The following is a 17,374-nucleotide window of genomic DNA, read 5'->3' on the forward strand; positions in this document are numbered from 1 at the left end:
GAGAAATTACAACATGCAGAGGGACCTGGGGGTCCTTGTGCATGAAACTCTTTTGAGTTGAAACTCTTTTGAGTTAGTTTGCAGGTGCAACAGGTAATCAGGAAGGCGAATGGAATGTTGGCCTTCATTGCGAGAGGGATGGAGTACAAAAGCAGGGAAGTCCTTCTGCAACTGTATAGGGTATTGGTGAGGCCGCACCTGGAGTACTGCATGCAGTTTTGGTCACCTTACTTGAGGAAGGATATACTAGCTTTGGAGGGGGTACAGAGACGATTCACGAGGCTGATTCCGGAGATGAGGGGTTACCTTATGTTCTTATGTAGAGTTGTTGATGCCAGTTCATTGGATATATTCAAGGGGGAGTTAGATAAGGCCCTTACGGCTAAAGGGATCAAGGGGTATGGAGAGAAAGCAGGAAAGAGGTACTGAGGTGAATGATCAGCCATGATCTTATTGAATGGTGGTGCAGGCTCGAAGGGCCGAATGGCCTACTCCTGCACCTATTTTCTATATTTTTATGTTTCTATCACGTCTACATTTTTGTAAGACCAAAACAGAGGAACAACTGTCTACTTCTGTTTGTAATGGTATTTTGGGGCTTGTTCCCGTGGTTAAAGAAAAGTAGGTAAAACGAAAAATGCTCATTTAAGACTGTTGGTCTTTATTGTAGGCCAATCTAAGTAAACCCGCGCAGATTGGGACAAAATCAAGAAAAAGCTTCAAAGCTTATGTTAAGAACTGTTTGTCGTACGAAGGAAGGGCCCGATATGGAAGTTTAGCCACAGCACTGGCGGAAGTGAAGAGTACAGCAGAGTTTTCATCCTGACAGTATAGGTGCAGCAGCCACTGCCAGTTATAATGCAGCAAGAACTTCACAAGAAGACCATCACAGTCTCTATCTTCTATGAAAAGAAAAAATCTGAAATCATGGACACAGGAATAGCATGTCGACATTAAATTAGACCATGGCTGATCAGTACCTCAATTCCATTAACTTACCTTTCCTCCATATCCCTTGATACTTTTGCCTATCGAAAATCTGTTGATCTCAATTTTGAATATTACAATTGTGACCCCGCACCATGGCCTTTTGGGGAGGGAGAGTTTCAGATTTCCACTAACCTTTGTGTGGAAAAATGCTTCCTGATTTCACTCCGAACTGGATTGACTCTAATTTTAAAGTCACTTTAGAGACACTTTTAGTGTTTTGTACAACTGTCTTGCTGTGTCATCTGTTTGGGTTCTGATGTGCATAAGGCTGGCTGACTGTTTAGTGTAAAAATATTTAGGCCTAGAAATTCGTCTGTGGTGGTGGTGCAAAACGGGGGTCGGGTATCGGATCGGCTGCCCGTTATACACAGCGCCTGATCTTCAGTTCCACTGTAGTCAATAAAACTGAATATCAGGCGCTGCATATAATGGGGGACCGATCCGCCACCACCCGAGACCAATTTCTAGGCCTCAGCATCAACCAGTTGTCTAGGGATCAGCCACCATGTTAAGTGATCTGAAATTAATTTCTAGCTTGCTTACTCTGCAAGCTACTAGTGCAGTATTTTAAGGTTAAAATTGGGGAGCAAGAGGCTTGGCAGCAGGAGGGTGCAGGTGAAGATTGTTGGCAGCAGGAAGGTGGATCTGGATGCATGCTGGGGCCATTAGAGGGAGCAGCGTGCGGTAGCCCAGCCCTGAAATCGGTGCGGTCCCGGCCTGCAGGACTATCAGCAGACCGGGGCCATTGGAGAAAGCAGTGTGTGCTGCTGCAAGGGGGCGACGGCTACGAAGCCAGGTCGCTGATTGCAGTGCAGGCAGGCACAGCAGGAGGGGCGAAGGAGCAGCAAGAATCTGTAGAGGGAAGTGACCGGGGCCCAGGAGAGGCGTGAGTTCGTGGCCCAGAAGAGGAGGGGGCCCAGGGGCAGCATAGGCCAGCCCACACTGCAATATGTGCACGTGCGCTCGGTCTGTGCAGCAGAGCTGGTCTCCAGTTAGTCTTGGGTAATCCTTGCCACTGGACCAAGACCTTGCTCTGTCAAGCCCATGTGGTGGCTGGTGTGCAACGGTCACCACACGTTAAAAAAATCCAAGCACAGGCAGCTTCCACCTTCATGATGTAATTTAAGATCTGGAATATTAGGTCCTTCATTGAAACACCTGTGAACTCATCCCTTTTTGGCATGGAAGCAAGTCATCCTCGCTTCGAGGGACTGCCTATGATGATGATTTTAAGGTTAAGGAGGTCTGGATTGAGAAAAGAAAGTCAATGACTTGTGTTCCTAACACAGATGAGACTGCACACAGGGAGGTTAAAGTAACAGTGACCTCAGTCTTTATTAAGACACTCCAGAGTGAGGAACAGTCCTTAGGGGCCGGCTTATATACAGTGCTCCCAAGGGATGCTGGGATCCCTTGGGACTTCGGGGATGTACTCCCTAGTGGCGGAACATGAGAGTGCATGCTTTACAGATACACAACAGACGAGATACAGTAGCTGGTTTCTGGTTAGAGATTTGTGAGCCAGCCTTTAATCCCAATTCCTGGAATTTCATCTTAGCAAGGAAGTGAGAGGGCTGTTTTTATTACTGTAGTAAACACTGAGCCATCTCATTCTAACCAGAAACATTGTGCAACAGAATTGTTGTTTTTGTTCATCCAAACCAAACCAAGAGCTGATGATTTCTCGCAGTTCCGGCTTGCATTGGGAAGTGATTGTGTCAGCTGTGCAGTGGATCTCCCAGCAAGAAATTACAGTGTTGCATGTCCAGCTCCAAATCATCGGGTCAGTTCAGTGTGGCATTATCTCCCGTTGGAGCAGATTCGAAGCAGGCGAATGAGATTTTAGAACAATAACGTGTAGTAAATGATAAAACGTTGAGTGGAGTGTTGGCACACCTCTGCCATAGTTATAATATACTGTGGCATGGAGTAGTTAGGTAATTTTATGTTTATGGCGACCCACATGACAAACTCTCGTTCCTGGCCATGTTGTTAGGATGGCTGTTAACTGAAGGCTAGGCACTTCCCCAGAGAGAGAGGAGAAAGACAACACGGGCCACACTTGCATATCCTTAGACATGGTTAGACGAAACATTGGCAGAGCTTTAATGGACTGATTGCTGACATGGGGAAGTATTGCATAGTGTGAGAGGAACATGGACAACAAATGTTTTCTGAATGGAGACATTTTTTTTACTAGGTCATTGCTTTAAAATTCATATTTTTAAATGTATTTCTTGTGGTATTGATGAACTTGAATTCTGGAGTAATCCTTCAGGTAATTGGTGGAGAGAATCCCTTCAAGGTCCTTTACCAGCTAGATATTCAAACCAGTTAGTGTTGTGCCAGTAATAGGAGCATGCAAGTGAATATTTAGGTACAGACACTGCATATTTGACCATTTTTATACAAATGCCCATCATGGGAGATGTTAAAAATTTCTACAGTGATGGTCATTCTACACAAAGATTCACTAAATTGATGAAGAATATCATTTTAATTTATCTACCCTTCCTTTCATACTTCCCTACATAATCTTCAATTGTGCCTCCTGCTGTCAGACTCAAACCAGGTTGGTTTAAAGCCTTCTCTCTGCTCTCAGTGATGCCCAATCATCAGCCTACAGGAAGTGTACTTTTGCCAGGCAAGCCTCGTCGTCCCCTGCTGCGCCCCGCTTCCTCTTTATGCTTCCACCTACACTGCTTACAATACAGCGTACTATATATCTTTGTGCCATTGGCAAACTTGGATATGTGGCTCTCTATCCCGTCATCTAAGTCATTAATAAATACAGTGAATAGTTGATGCCCCAACACGCATCCCTGCGGCACACCACTAGTGACATCCTGTCAATTAGAGTGACACCCTTTTATCCCTACTCTCTGTCTCCTGCCTCTCAGCCAATTTCTTAACCAGGTCAATAATTTGCCAACAATTCCATGAGCTTCAACTTTAGCCATCAGTCTCTTGGGCTCAATTTTCGCCCAGCCTGTTTTTTGGCGCACTTACCGGAGATGCGTCGCTTTTCTCCTTTCAGAAGTGCACCGAAAAATTTTCTTCCCACTTTGGCTGCTGTCCGGCCTCCTTCCTGTGGTTGCGCAGCATGGCCAGTCGAGTCGGGGGTGGAGCCAGCGACCTGGGCCGAAAACAGTGCCGAGACGTCTGCACATGCGCAGTGGAGTGTCCGCGCATGTGCAGTAGCTCCTCGCCCCCAGCCTCTGCTTAGTTCCATTTGATTTGAAGCTTTAATCACTTTAATCTTAGAAATTGCACTGGGAAGCCACTCGGCCAGGGCTAGGGGAGGGCGGGCAGCAGAACTGATAGTGCTTCTGCCTGGATGATTTCTGTCAGTTCTCCTGCCCGCCCCGAACGCAGGTCCTGTGGCCTCCCGCACCAACTTCCCGGGCTGAGTTTTAAGATGAAGGTAGGACTTACTTCAATTTTTTATTTCTTATTGAATGCTTATTACTTTATGTTTCCAAAGTTTGGTGCTTTGTAAGTCTTGGTGCTTTAGGTGCAGGTCCTCTCCCCTTCACTTCCCGCCCCTATCCCAGGCAATATGGCCTCCGATGTACCTACCTGCGCCGATTTCTTAAATCTCCGCAAGGGTTTTCTGAAGTGGCCACATTCGCTGGCCTAAGTAGATTTAGAGTAACTATTAGCTGGCCAAAGTTACCTAAATGGGCAGAACTGGCATAGGTGGCTGGTAACGCCCCCTTTTGAGAGGAAAAAAAAACTAAACTAAAAAAATCATAACTAACTCACTTACACTGGTGCAAATTGATTGTGGAAAATGGGAAATTTTTAAGTTGCGCCAGAAAAACCAAGTTACTCCAAAAAAAAACGGAGCAACTCCTGGCCAAAATTGAGCCCCTTATGAGGGACTTTATTGAATGTCTTCTGGAAGTCCATATTAAAAAAACATCCTTAGACATTCCCCTGTCCTATACTTTAGACACTGCTTCAAAAAATTCAATCAGGTTCATCAGGCATGACATATTCCTTACAAATCCATGCAAGCTCTCTCTGATCAGCTGAAAATTTTCATTAACACTGGTATAAATCAGATCACACAGATCTCATGCTGACTCAGATGTGCTTAGATACCTGGCAGCTCAATCTGGATGCAAACTAATCCTCCATTCATTCCTTCTCCCTAACTTTGGTATTTGCCTGAGTTACCTAACGTTACTTGTGTCCACCTGTGGTAGTGCTCAGTCACAGCAATTATCTTAGGATTGGCTTTTAATGTGCAAAAGTTTTTTCTTTCTTACTAACTTCTGTGAACTCATTTTAGGATGAGAATGTTTGGACTGCTTTGAGCTGTACAAAACAAACAGATAGTCAATTAGCTTTCTTCTGCTGGTGTTGCATTCCCTATTTCCACATTTACTTTTTTGTAAGAATTAATGCACAGAAGAAAATATGCCTTAATGTTGGGAGGAGAAAATAGAGATGTGAGCTCATATTTTGTGGTTTTGAACTGTCTGACTTTTTAAATAAATTGGCCCTAATGCAAATATTTACCAGACGAGAAAAGAATAGCTTTGCTACTGCACGTGTCAGCTCAAGTCAAGCTGAGGTATGCAGAAAAATCAGAAGAGTAGAATGAATCCTTGGAATGCTCAAAGGTCTTTTCATTTTGTGAAATATGCACGTATTTCCTATCCTGTGGTCTGTGGAAAAATGATTGTTTTAATGTCTTTAACTGAATATTCTAAACAAGAAAAATGGAAAGAACTACTGAACATTTCATAAATCCCAGTGTTCTTGGAATATGCTGAATATTTTCTCATCTTCAACATTCAGTTTCCCAAAGGATTAATGGAGTTTAAGTTTATTGGTAGACTCTATTCTTGGAACAGCATGTGCTTAATAATTCACCATCACCATCAAGTTCCCCTCCAAATCATCCTGACATGGACATGTATCACAATTCCTTCATCATTGCTGTTTGAAGATCCTAGAATCCCCGACCTGACACTAGTGAAGTGGTTCAAGGAGAATGCCCACAACCACTTTTGGGCAAATAGGAATGGGCAATGAACGTGACCGTTTCAACATCACCCTCCTCCAGAGAACAAATATGAAAAACAATCTGTACAGCACATCTCTGCTGGCCATGTCAGAATGTTCGTGCTACAACAAGTGCTAATATTCACTGTAGTGGAAACTTTTCACACATATTCTATAATTTAAAAAAATCTCTTTACAACAGGTGTGGTCAGTGCAATGTTGGCCTCACCCCTCTCTTCTCCTTGCTTTACCAGAACTCTTTTTCTGGATGATTCCCACCCATTAACCCCCACGCCCCCTTCCCCCTAAAAGCAACCTGCAACATTGGAGGATGTTACCTATTTAGACATCTATGTGAAGAAACATGTTTAAACACCAGAAAACTAAGTTTATGAGCTCTGGTTGAAAATACTAAACTCATCACTAACGTTTCAATATTGTCTCATCCTCCCAAACCTGGCAGTGTTTTCTTGCAGCCCGTGGAGTGGGCTAAATAGTTCACCTTGTAATCTGCTAGTATTTTAAAAGCAGGATTAGTTTTCTCCTGTTTACCCAATTTATTGCTTTTGGTTTAGAAAATAAACAGAGTATCCCTCCAGTTACTAGAATAAGTTTGCACAAGTTTTTAAATTACGTCTGTTTTGTCAATGAGGAGTCCTCCCCAGCAGTTCTCAAGTCACAAGCCCCAGTGATTGATGGCTGAGACTCTTCAATACATCATGAAAATGAAGCTTTAAATTTGGAGGAATAGCCTCCAATGCAACAGGGTGAGTGCTTAATTGAGCATAGCTTATCCAGGGAGTTTAATGCAATCATTTATAAAACGCACAGGTTTATATTCGATGTGCTTTTAATTTTTCTCTTGTGGGAAATCTTGTAGAATAGAATATTTAATGCATTTTGAAATCAGTTCTGTTTTGTGTGTGGATGATCTGCTCTACATAGTAATGATCATTTTCAGATTTAACAATACTGCAAGCACTGACGGACCATCTGTAATTGTTAACATTTTCACAAAAGAATGAAGAATATCTCTGGGGGAGTGAGGACAGAAGATGATGGAGGAGAGAGTCCATGCTTCAAATGCACTTGTACATAAAATCAAATTTTCATCATTTGGGACAGCTTGCTTTTGTTTGGGGTGAGGTAATGTTAAAAAAAATACTTTGTACTCTTGTGAAAAAGATAACAATTATAATTGGGCTCATGTAGTATATTAATATAAATTATTTTCAAGTATAAACTTCACAGGATTGTAGTTGCATATATTTGAGGGAATTCTACCACTAGTGTGACTGATTTCCATTCTCCCCAGTAGCTTTGGGCACAATAGAAGATAAATCTTTTTTTATATTTTAAAATGTTATAGCATAGTGATTTATAATCATGGTCAGAACTCCGCAGTGAGATTATAGCCTGAAAATTAATTCCATGCATCAATTTTTAAATCTAATTGTTTTTGTGGGGAAATTTTATTCATAAGAACATAAGAAATAGGAGCAGGAGTAGGCCATTTGGCCCCTCGAGCCTGCTCCGCCATTCAATAAGATCATGGCTGATCTGATCATGGACTCAGCTCCTTATAACTCTTTATTCCCTTGTTGCTCAAAATCCTGTCTCTCTCCACCTTAAATATATTCAATGACCCAGCCTCCACAACTCTCTGGGGCAGAGAATTCCACAGATTTACAACCCTCTGAGAGAAGAAATTTCTCCTCATCTCAGTTTTAAATGGACGGCCCCTTATTCTAAATCTATGCCCCCTAGTTCTAGATTCCCCCATGAGTGGAAACATCCTCTCTGCATCTACTTTGTCGAGCCCCCTCGTTATCTTATATGTCTCAATAAGATCACCTCTCATTCTTCTGAACTCCAAAGAATATAGGCACAACCTTTATGCTTAATTTATGATTTTGTTTTGGTAGCAACAAGTGTTATGTTAGGTGGGGGTTACTCACTTTGTGAATGATGTGTGATGACATCTACGCTGAACGATTGCTAATTTGCCACCAAGTTTAATGAGTGACGGTCCACAATTGATTGCAAGGAAAATTAACAACCAGTATATACAATGTCTGAACTGTTGAATCTAAACAGAAACCCTGGTTTTAATGGATGTCATTAATGCTGGCAAACAAGCATCAACTCCAAATACAACGCATATTGCCACTGGCAAAAAAACAGGGCTTGGAGCAGGGGGTCATCAAGTGGTCATGCATCAAACCTTAAATTAGGCAAATGAGTTTGTCAGTGAAGCATTGGCTGCTTCTGTGGCCTGACAGGGTGCTGAGAACTAGACGGTGATCAGAATCCCATGAAAGGACGCTACATCCGATTGGTGGCAACTTTTCAGTCCCCGCAGGTTATCCCGAAAGACCACAGTGAGTGACAATTTACAAATATTGATTTTTTTTTTCTTTGAGTGTTTATTTGCACTAGTTCTTACGCGCATGCTCGCATTGAACTCCGTCCCTTTTTGCGCATGGGCGCTCGATTCAGTCGCACATGCGCAATGCGACGTATGATGAAGCTGAAAGTGGAGCCGAACTGCGTGGAGTTCACTGCCACAGGAGCTGCTTCTAACTTTTGGATTATCATAAGAACTTTTGCCTAGAAAATCACTGTGATTATCTATACAAACATTGTTGTGACCTTCTGTGGGGGAGAGAGTGAGAGAGAGAGACTGGGGGAGAGTGAGAGAGAGAGAGACTGGGGGAGAGTGAGAGAGAGAGAGACTGGGGGAGAGAGTGAGAGAGAGACTGGGGAGAGTGAGAGAGAGAGAGAGACTGTGGGAGTGAGTGAGAGAGAGAGAGAGACTGGGGGAGAGTGAGAGAGAGAGAGACTGGGGGAGAGTGAGAGAGAGAGAGACTGGGGGACAGTGAGCGAGAGAGAGACTGGGGGAGAGTGAGCGAGAGAGAGAGAGAGAGAGAGAGACTGGGGGAGAGTGAGAGTGAGAGAGAGACTGGGGGAGAGTGAGAGCGAGAGAGAGACTGGGGGAGAGTGAGAGCGAGAGAGAGACTGGGGAGAGTGAGAGTGAGAGAGAGACTGGGTGAGAGTGAGAGCGAGAGAGAGACTGGGGGAGAGTGAGAGTGAGAGCGAGGAAGAGACTGGGGGAGAGTGAGAGCGTGAAAGAGAGACTGGGGGAGAGTGAGAGCGTGAGAGAGAGTGGGGGAGAGTGAGAGCGTGAGAGAGACTGGGGGAGAGTGAGAGCGAGAGAGAGTCTGGGGGAGAGGGGGAGAGCGAGAGAGAGGCTGGGGGAGGGAAAGAGAGAACTCGCTCACTCACTCACTTGTGGGATGGAGGGAGAGGGAGAGAGCTCAGGGAAGATGGATCATGTTCTTCCAATCCCACTCCGAAAGCTTGGTGCGTGTGTGACAAGGGACATCATTGGAGTGTATGAAATCCGGAAGTCACACGGTCACTATTCACCTCATACACAATAAACCTATTAACAACCCATGACCCACACACAATGCTCCATCTATGGTGTGGGGTGGCGGGGGGGTTGTGAGGGGTGGTAAAGTCAGGAACTTGGGCTGGGGGGGTAAGTTTATGAACTTGGGCTGGGGAAGGGGGGCAGTCAGGAACTTTAGCGGTGGGGGGATCATGAACTTGGGCTGGGATGGGGCAGGAACTTGGGCTGGGGGTGTCAGGAACTTGGGCTGGAAGATGGGACAGGAACATGGGTGGGGAGGGGAGAGCACTCCTGTGTGGAGTCAGCAGTCAGAATGGCTGAATTTCACTTTACAAAGTCACTGAGAACTTGGGCTGGGCGGTTCTAATGACACATTCCTGTAGGTTCAGGCTCCTGGAAGAGCAGTCTCCACAGGCGCTATACTGGGAGAGTTTGTGCTATCGCAGTGGTGCTATCTGCTGCAGCACCATCTATCACAATGAGGTTTTCACATAACAATGGTAACTTTTTCATAATGTGGATGATTGGCGAGGTCATTGTACCATTGACCATGTGTTTATAAACATCCCGTGATATGGCCAATGATGCCCTTTTAAGTAGCAAAGTAGTCTCTAACATTTACACAGTCTTTGTGTAAGGGAATTGTTCGTCCCATTTTTATTCAAAAAGTGAAATGTTTTGCCTTGTCTTTATCCCCAAGCCACCCATTTCTAGTTCACCATGGATTTTTGTGTAAATTACTTACTTGAAGTGTAAAGGAACATAAATTCCTCATGGTGTAGACTGATGAGGAAATCTGTTAATTTGCCTAAATTCCCTTCTATCCTATTTTAATCCAAGACCTGAGCAGGGAGCGGGCTTCCCCAACAAACCAAACCTGCCAAGAACAGGAGTCAGGGCCAGAAAAAAATATTCAGGCTCCTCGTGAGCTAGGAGGAGCAGGAAACCTTGGGCTTCCCCTGCCCTGGGCTTCCAACCACCCCTCCCTCCTCTCCGCCCCACGCCCCCGTTCCTCACTCCTTGTTATAGAGCGCCACCTAGTGGACTACTGATGTAATGCAACTTCTGATGTATTAACAATAAATAGTCATGTGGCAAAGTCACATGACAGCTTCTGTTCAGGAGCCATTATGTAGAGTGTGTGTTGTTTGTGGTCTCTGTAAAGATATCACCTGACCAGGATTCCCTTCCCGGGGAATGTTCCCCAGCAGCAGCTTCTCGCCGTTCAATTTTAAGCTGGGCCAGCTGTTTCCCGCTACTTTGGTCGGGAAGCGGAATGTTAATGAGCGCCGACTACTGCACCTAAAAGGGGCTGGTCACTCACTTTGTCCCGTATATTGGCAGTGGAGAGCAATAGGGGGCATTTGAAACTAATGCATTTGGAGAGACTCCAGGTCTAAACTGATGGGCTTGGGGGGGAGGAAGCTGCACACTGTAATTACCATGAATGGTCTCCCAACAGGTCACCATGGTTTCATTGTATCTTTTTAAAATTTTCTTTTCCATTTTTGTTTCACAGGAATTCCATTTCCCAAGAACTTTCTTCAGATCTGCAAGAAGATTCTCTGTCGACTCTTTCGCGTCTTCGTTCATGTTTACATTCATCACTTTGATCGGCTCGGCACTATGGGAGCAGAGGCACACGTTAATACGTGTTATAAGCACTTTTATTACTTTGTAACAGAGTTTAACCTCGTAGACCGCAAGGAATTAGAACCTTTGGTATGTACCGCTATAACTCATCTCTTACGTGATCCACCATTCTTTTAGAAAGTATTAATTCACATGGTTTACATGTGTAAAAACAGCACATGTAAACCAAGTCACTAGTGTTTACTGCCATTAAGCCACCCCTATCTGAGTTATCATCCTTAAAATTGCTGTCTGTGACAACTCTGAGCAGCTTCATGTCCAATTGAAGAGGTGCGAAGAACATAAAAAAACACATTTTAAGCCTTTTAACTCAACAGGACGTATTCAAAATTGTAAACTTACGACCTCCTGTACATACAATTTTAGTAATAAAAATATAGATTAAATATAGATTAAAAGGTCATTCGTCATAGTTGCTGCAGACAAATTGTTTTGGCTAAATAATAGTGAACACTAGCTGCGAAGCATTTGGAATATTCTGAGGATGTGATGGGGCTCTAAATAAATACACGTTTTCTCTCTTGCTTCTCTCTTAATTCACGTCTATCCTTCTTGTTTCAAGAGCTTGTGACCTTGTTTAGTTGTTGGTAAGTCCTACTTTTGATACATGTTAATTTATCTCAACATCTGATTATCCAATGCACTTTGTCATAAATTTTTTGACCTGAAAAAAGGTAAGAATGGGTAAACCAAGACTGATAATTTATGCTGGATCCTGAGAGAAAAATATTTCCGATATTGATAAATTTTCCATCTGATTTGTGCTATTTAGATTATTGTGTGCTGAAATTCAAGTTTTAGTGGAATTTCTGACAGTCTGAATTATCCATCCTGTGTTAAACTGAGCAGAAACTGTTCTGCAGTCAGTAAATTCATTAATTAAATTAATATGTTGCTTGGTGTAAACTATCCAGGAATGTCACATGATTTAATAACATGCAGCGTCTTTAATGTACAAAATGTCTCACCGTGATTTACAAAGAAGTAACAAGAGGGACTGTTTATTTTGAGAAAATCAAAGACATTTTATTCGGCCACAAATTCAGTACCTTCACTGCCAATTCCATTTTCTCCCCAGCTACTGCCTCGGCTTGCACCAAACTACTCATATCCTCGGCATCCTGTTCGCCCCGAACCGAGCTTCCGACTCCATATACACTCAGATGCATTTGTACTTCCAAAATGGCCAACATGCTCCACCCTTTGTTTCTGATTGGTCCCCTTGGAGGATAAGCCACACCCTGAAGTTTCACAGGAATGTGTAACTGGAACTGCCCATGCCAAGGTCTCACTGATTTTGCAAATTGTAACTCAATCCACTGTGACTTCCTGAAGCGACAGAGGACAGAGCTCCCCAGAAGACAGTAAGGGCCTGCCAAAGTGCCTTACCCCAGTGCAAGTGCATCCTCCCCCTACTATTTTATTCAATGTCCCAACTTCCACAGCACTCTGAGTCAGCGAATTCCAGATTACAACCATCCTCGTCTCAGTTTTAAATGAGCGGCCCCTTATTCTAAGATTATACCCTCTAGTTCTAGTCTCCCCCATCAGTGGAAACATTCTCTCTGCATCCTCCTTGTCAAGCCCCCCTCATAATCTTATACGTTTTGATAAGATCACCTCGCATTCTTCTGAATTCCAATGAGTAGAGGCCCAACCTACTGAACCTTCTCTGAACTGCCTCCAAAGCAAGTATATCCTTTCATAAATATGGAAACCAAAACTTCACGCAGTATTCCAGGTGTGGCCTCACCAATACCCTGTACAGCTGTAGCAAGACTTCCCTGTTTTTATACTCCATCCCCTTTGCAATAAAGGCCAAGATTCCATTGGCCTTCTTGATCATTGCTGTACCTGCATACTATCCTTTTGTGTTTCATGCACAATTACCCCAGGTCCTGCTGTACTGCAACACTTTGCAATCTTTCTCCATTTAAATAATAACTTGCTCTTTGATTTTTTTTCTGCCAAAGTGCATGACCTCACACTTTCCAACACTATATTCCATCTGCCAAATTTTTGCCCACTCACTTAGCCTGTCTATGTCCTTTTGCAGATTTTTTGTGTCCTCCTCACACATTGCTTTTCCTCCCATCTTTGTATTGTCAGCAAACCTGGCTACGTTACACTCAGTCCCTTCTTTCAAGTCGTTAATATAGATTATAAATAGTTGGGGTCCCAGCACTGATCTCTGCGGCACACCACTAGTTAATGATTGCCAACCAGAGAATTAACCATTTATCCCGACTCTCTATTTTCTGTTAGTTAGCCAATCCTCTATCCATGCCAATATATTTCCCCCAACCCTGTGAACTTTTATCTTATGCAGTAAACTTTTATGTGGCACCGTGATATAATTGGCATCACTGAGACATGGCTCCAGGGTGACCAAGGCTGGGAACTCAACATCCAGCGGTATTCAACATACAGGAAGGATAGACAGAAAGGAAAAGGAGGTGGGGTAGAGTTGCTGGTTAAAGAGGAAATTAACGCAATAGTAAGGAAGGACATTAGCTAGGATGATGTGGAATCTGTATGGGTGGAGCTGCGGAATACCAAAGGGTAGAGAATGCTAGTGAGGTTGTGTACAGACCACCAAACAGTAGTAGTGAGGTTGGGGACAGCATCAAACAAGAAATTAGGGATGCGTGCAATAAAGATACAGCAGTTATCATGGGCGACTTTAATCTACATATAGATTGGGCTAACCAAACTGGTAGCAATACGATGGAGGAGGATTTCTAGACCAATATGTTGAGGAACCAACTAGAGGGCTGGCCATCCTAGATTGGGTGATATGTAATGAGAAAGGACTAATTAGCAATCTTGTTGTGCGAGGCCCCTTGGGGAAGAGTGACCACAATATGGTAGAATTCTTTATTAAGATGGAGAGTGACGCGGTTCATTCAGAGTCTAGGGTCCTGAACTTAAGGAAAGGTAACTTCGATGGTATGAGAAGTCAATCGGCTAGAATAGACTGGCAAATGATACTTAAAGGGTTGACGGTGGACAGGCAATGGCAAACGTTTATAGATTACATGGATGAACTTCAACAATTGTACATCCCTGTCTGGAGTAAAAATAAAATGGGAAAGGTGGCTCAACCGTGGCTAACAAAGGAAATTAAGGATAGTGTTAAATCCAAGGAAGAGGCATATAAATTGGCAAGAAATAGCAGAAAACCTGAGGACTGGGAGAAATTTAGAATTCAGCAGAGGTGGACAAAGGGTTTAATTAGGAGGGGGAAAATAGAGTACGAGAGGAAGCTTGCCGGGAACATAAAAACTGTCTGCAAAAGCTTCTCTAGATATGTGAAGAGAAAAAGATTAGTGAAGACAAACATAGGTCCCTTGCAGTCAGATTCAGGTGAATTTATAATGGGGAACAAAGAAATGGCAGACCAGTTGAACAAATACTTTGATTCTGTCTTCACGAAGGAAGACACAAATAACCTTCCGGAAGTACTAGGGTACCAAGGGGCTAGTGAGAAGGAGGAACTGAAGGATATCCTTATTAGGTGGGAAATTGCATTAGGGAAATTGATGTGATTGAAGGCCGATAAATCCCCGGGGCCTGATAGTCTGCATCCCAGAGTACTTAAAGAAGTGGCCCTAGAAATAGTGGATGCATTGGTGATCATTTTCCAACAGTCTATCGACTCTGGATCAGTTCCTATGGACTGGAGGGTAGCTAATGTAACACCACTTTTTAAAAAAGGAGGGAGAGAGAAAACAGGTAATTATACACCGGTTAGCCTGACATCAGTAGTGGGGAAAATGTTGGAATCAATTATTAAAGATGAAATAACAGCGCTTTCGGAAAGCAGTGACAGGATTGGTCCAAGTCAGCATGGATTTATGAAAGAGAAATCATGATTGACAAATCTTCTAGAATTTTTTGAGGATGTAACTAGTCAAGTGGATAAGGGAGAACCAGTGGATGTGGTGTTTTTGGACTTTCAAAAAGCTTTTGAGAAGGTCCCTCACAAGAGATTGGTGTGCAAAATTAAAGCACATGGTATTGGGGGTAATGTACTGACGTGGATAGAGAACTGGTTGGCTGACAGGAAGCAGAGAGTCGGGATAGCGGGTCCTTTCAGAATGGCAGGCAGTGACTAGTGGGGTGCCGCAGGGCTCTGTGCTGGGACCCCAGCAATTTACAATATACATTAATGATTTGGATGAAGGAATTGAGTGTAATATCTCCAAGTTTGCAGATGACACTGAACTGGGTGGCGGTGTGAGCTGTTAGGAGGACACTAAGAGGCTGCAGGATGACTTGGACAGGTTAGGTGATTGGGCAAATGCATGGCAGATGCAGTATAATGTGGATAAATGTGAGGTTATCCATTTTGGGGGCAGAAATACGAAGGCAGAATATTATCTGAATGGCGGCAGATTAGGAAAAGGGAGGTGCAGCGAGACCTGGGTGTCATGGTACATCAGTCATTGAAAGTGGGCATGCAGGTACAGCAGGCGGTGAAGAAGACAAATGGTATGTTGGCCTTCATAGCTAGGGGATTTGAGTATAGGAGCAGGGAGGTCTTACTGCAGTTGTACAGGGCCTTGGTGAGGCCTCAGCTAGAATATTGTGTTCAGTTTTGGTCTCCTAATCTGAGGAAGGACGTTCTTGCTATTGAGGGAGTGCAGCGAAGGTTCACCAGACTGATTCCCGGGATGGCAGGACTGACATATGAGGAGAGATTGGATCGACTGGGCCTTTATTCACTGGAGCTTAGAAGGATGAGAGGGGATCTCATAGAAACATATAAAATTCTGACGGGATTGGACAGGTTAGATGCTGGAAGAATGTTCCTGATGTTGGGGAAGTCCAGAACCAGGGGACACAGTCTAAGGATAAGGGGTATGCCATTTAGGACTGAGATGAGGAGAAACTTCTTCCCTCAGAGAGTTGTTAACCTGTGAAATTCCCTACCGCAGAGAGTTGTTGATGATAGTTCATTGGATATATTCAAGAGGGAGTTAGATATGGCCCTTACGGCTAAAGGGATCAAGGGGTATGGAGAGAAAGCAGGAAAGGGGTACTGAGGTGAATGATCAGCCACGATCTTATTGAATGGTGGTGCAGGCTCGAGGGCCGAATGGCCTACTCCTGCACCTATTTTCTATGTTTCTATGTGTTAAATGCCTTCTGGAAGTCCAGATACACCACATCCACTGGTTCTCCTTTATCCACCCTGTTCGTTACATCCTCAAAGAATTCCAGCAAATTTGTCAAAACGTGAATCCATGCTGACTCTGTCTGTCCAAATATCCTGCTACTGCTTCTTTAATAATGGACTCCAACATTTTCCCAACCACAGATGTTAGGCTAACTGGTCTATAGTTTCCTGCTTTTTGTCTGCCTCCTTTTTTGAATAGGGGTGTTATATTTGCAATTTTCCAATCTGCTGGGACCTGCCCAGAATCCAGGGAATTTTGGTAAATTACAACCATTGCATCCACAATCCCTGCCGCTACTTCTTTTAAAACCCGAGGATGCAAGCCATCAGGTCCAGGGGATTTATCTGCCTTTAGTCCCATTATCTTACTGAATACCACCTCCTTAGTGATTGTGATTGTGTTAAGTACTCCCCCCCCTATAGCCCCTTGACAATCCACTGTTGAAATATTGTTAGTGTCCTCTATCGTAAAGACTGATACAAAATATTTGTTCAGAGTTTCTGCCATTTCCATGTTCCCCATTACTAATTCCCCGGTCTCGTTCTCAAAGGGACCAACATTTACTTTAGCCACTCTTTTCCTTTTTATATACCTATAGAAGCTCTTGCTATCTGTTTTTATATTTCGTGCTAGTTTACTTTCATAGTCTATCGTCCCTTAATCATTTTTTTAGTCATTCTTTGCTCTCTCTCCCCCAACCTCTCTCTCTCCCCAACCTCTCTCGCTCTCTCGCTCTCTCTTTCTCTCCCCCAGCCTCTCTCTCTCTCTCTCCCAGTCTGTCTCTCCCAGACTCTCTCTCTCTCCTTCTCTCTCCCCAACCTCTCTCTCTCTCTCTCTCTCAGCCTCTCTGTCTCTCAACTCTCCCCAGCCTCTCTCTCCCCCCAGCCTCTCTCTCCCCAGCCTCTCTTCTCCCCCCCCCCCACCCCGCCAGCCTCTCTCTCCCCAGCCTCTCTATCCCCCCCCTTCCCCCGCAACCTCTCTCTCTCTCTCTCTCTCAGCCTCTCTGTCTCTCAACTCTCCCCAGCCTCTCTCTCCCCCCAGCCTCTCTTCTCCCCCCCCTCCACCCCCCCAGCCTCTCTCCTCCCCCCCCCCACCCCCCCAGCCTCTCTCTCCCCAG

The 17,374-nt window shown here is 44.1% G+C and overlaps 1 protein-coding gene across 1 annotated transcript in view; it reads left to right on the forward strand.

The window, feature by feature from the left end:
• Window positions 1-17,374, forward strand: part of LOC139242088 (MOB kinase activator 3B) — a 237,260-nt gene that overhangs the window by 188,294 nt on the left and 31,592 nt on the right. Inside the window, exon 3 of the mRNA XM_070870248.1 lies at window positions 10,941-11,143. Coding sequence (XP_070726349.1) covers window positions 10,941-11,143 — 203 coding nt within the window. The remainder of the gene's footprint in view (window positions 1-10,940; window positions 11,144-17,374) is intronic.

This window comes from Pristiophorus japonicus, chromosome 1 (genome assembly GCF_044704955.1).
Source record: "Pristiophorus japonicus isolate sPriJap1 chromosome 1, sPriJap1.hap1, whole genome shotgun sequence".
NCBI lineage: Eukaryota > Metazoa > Chordata > Chondrichthyes > Pristiophoridae > Pristiophorus > Pristiophorus japonicus.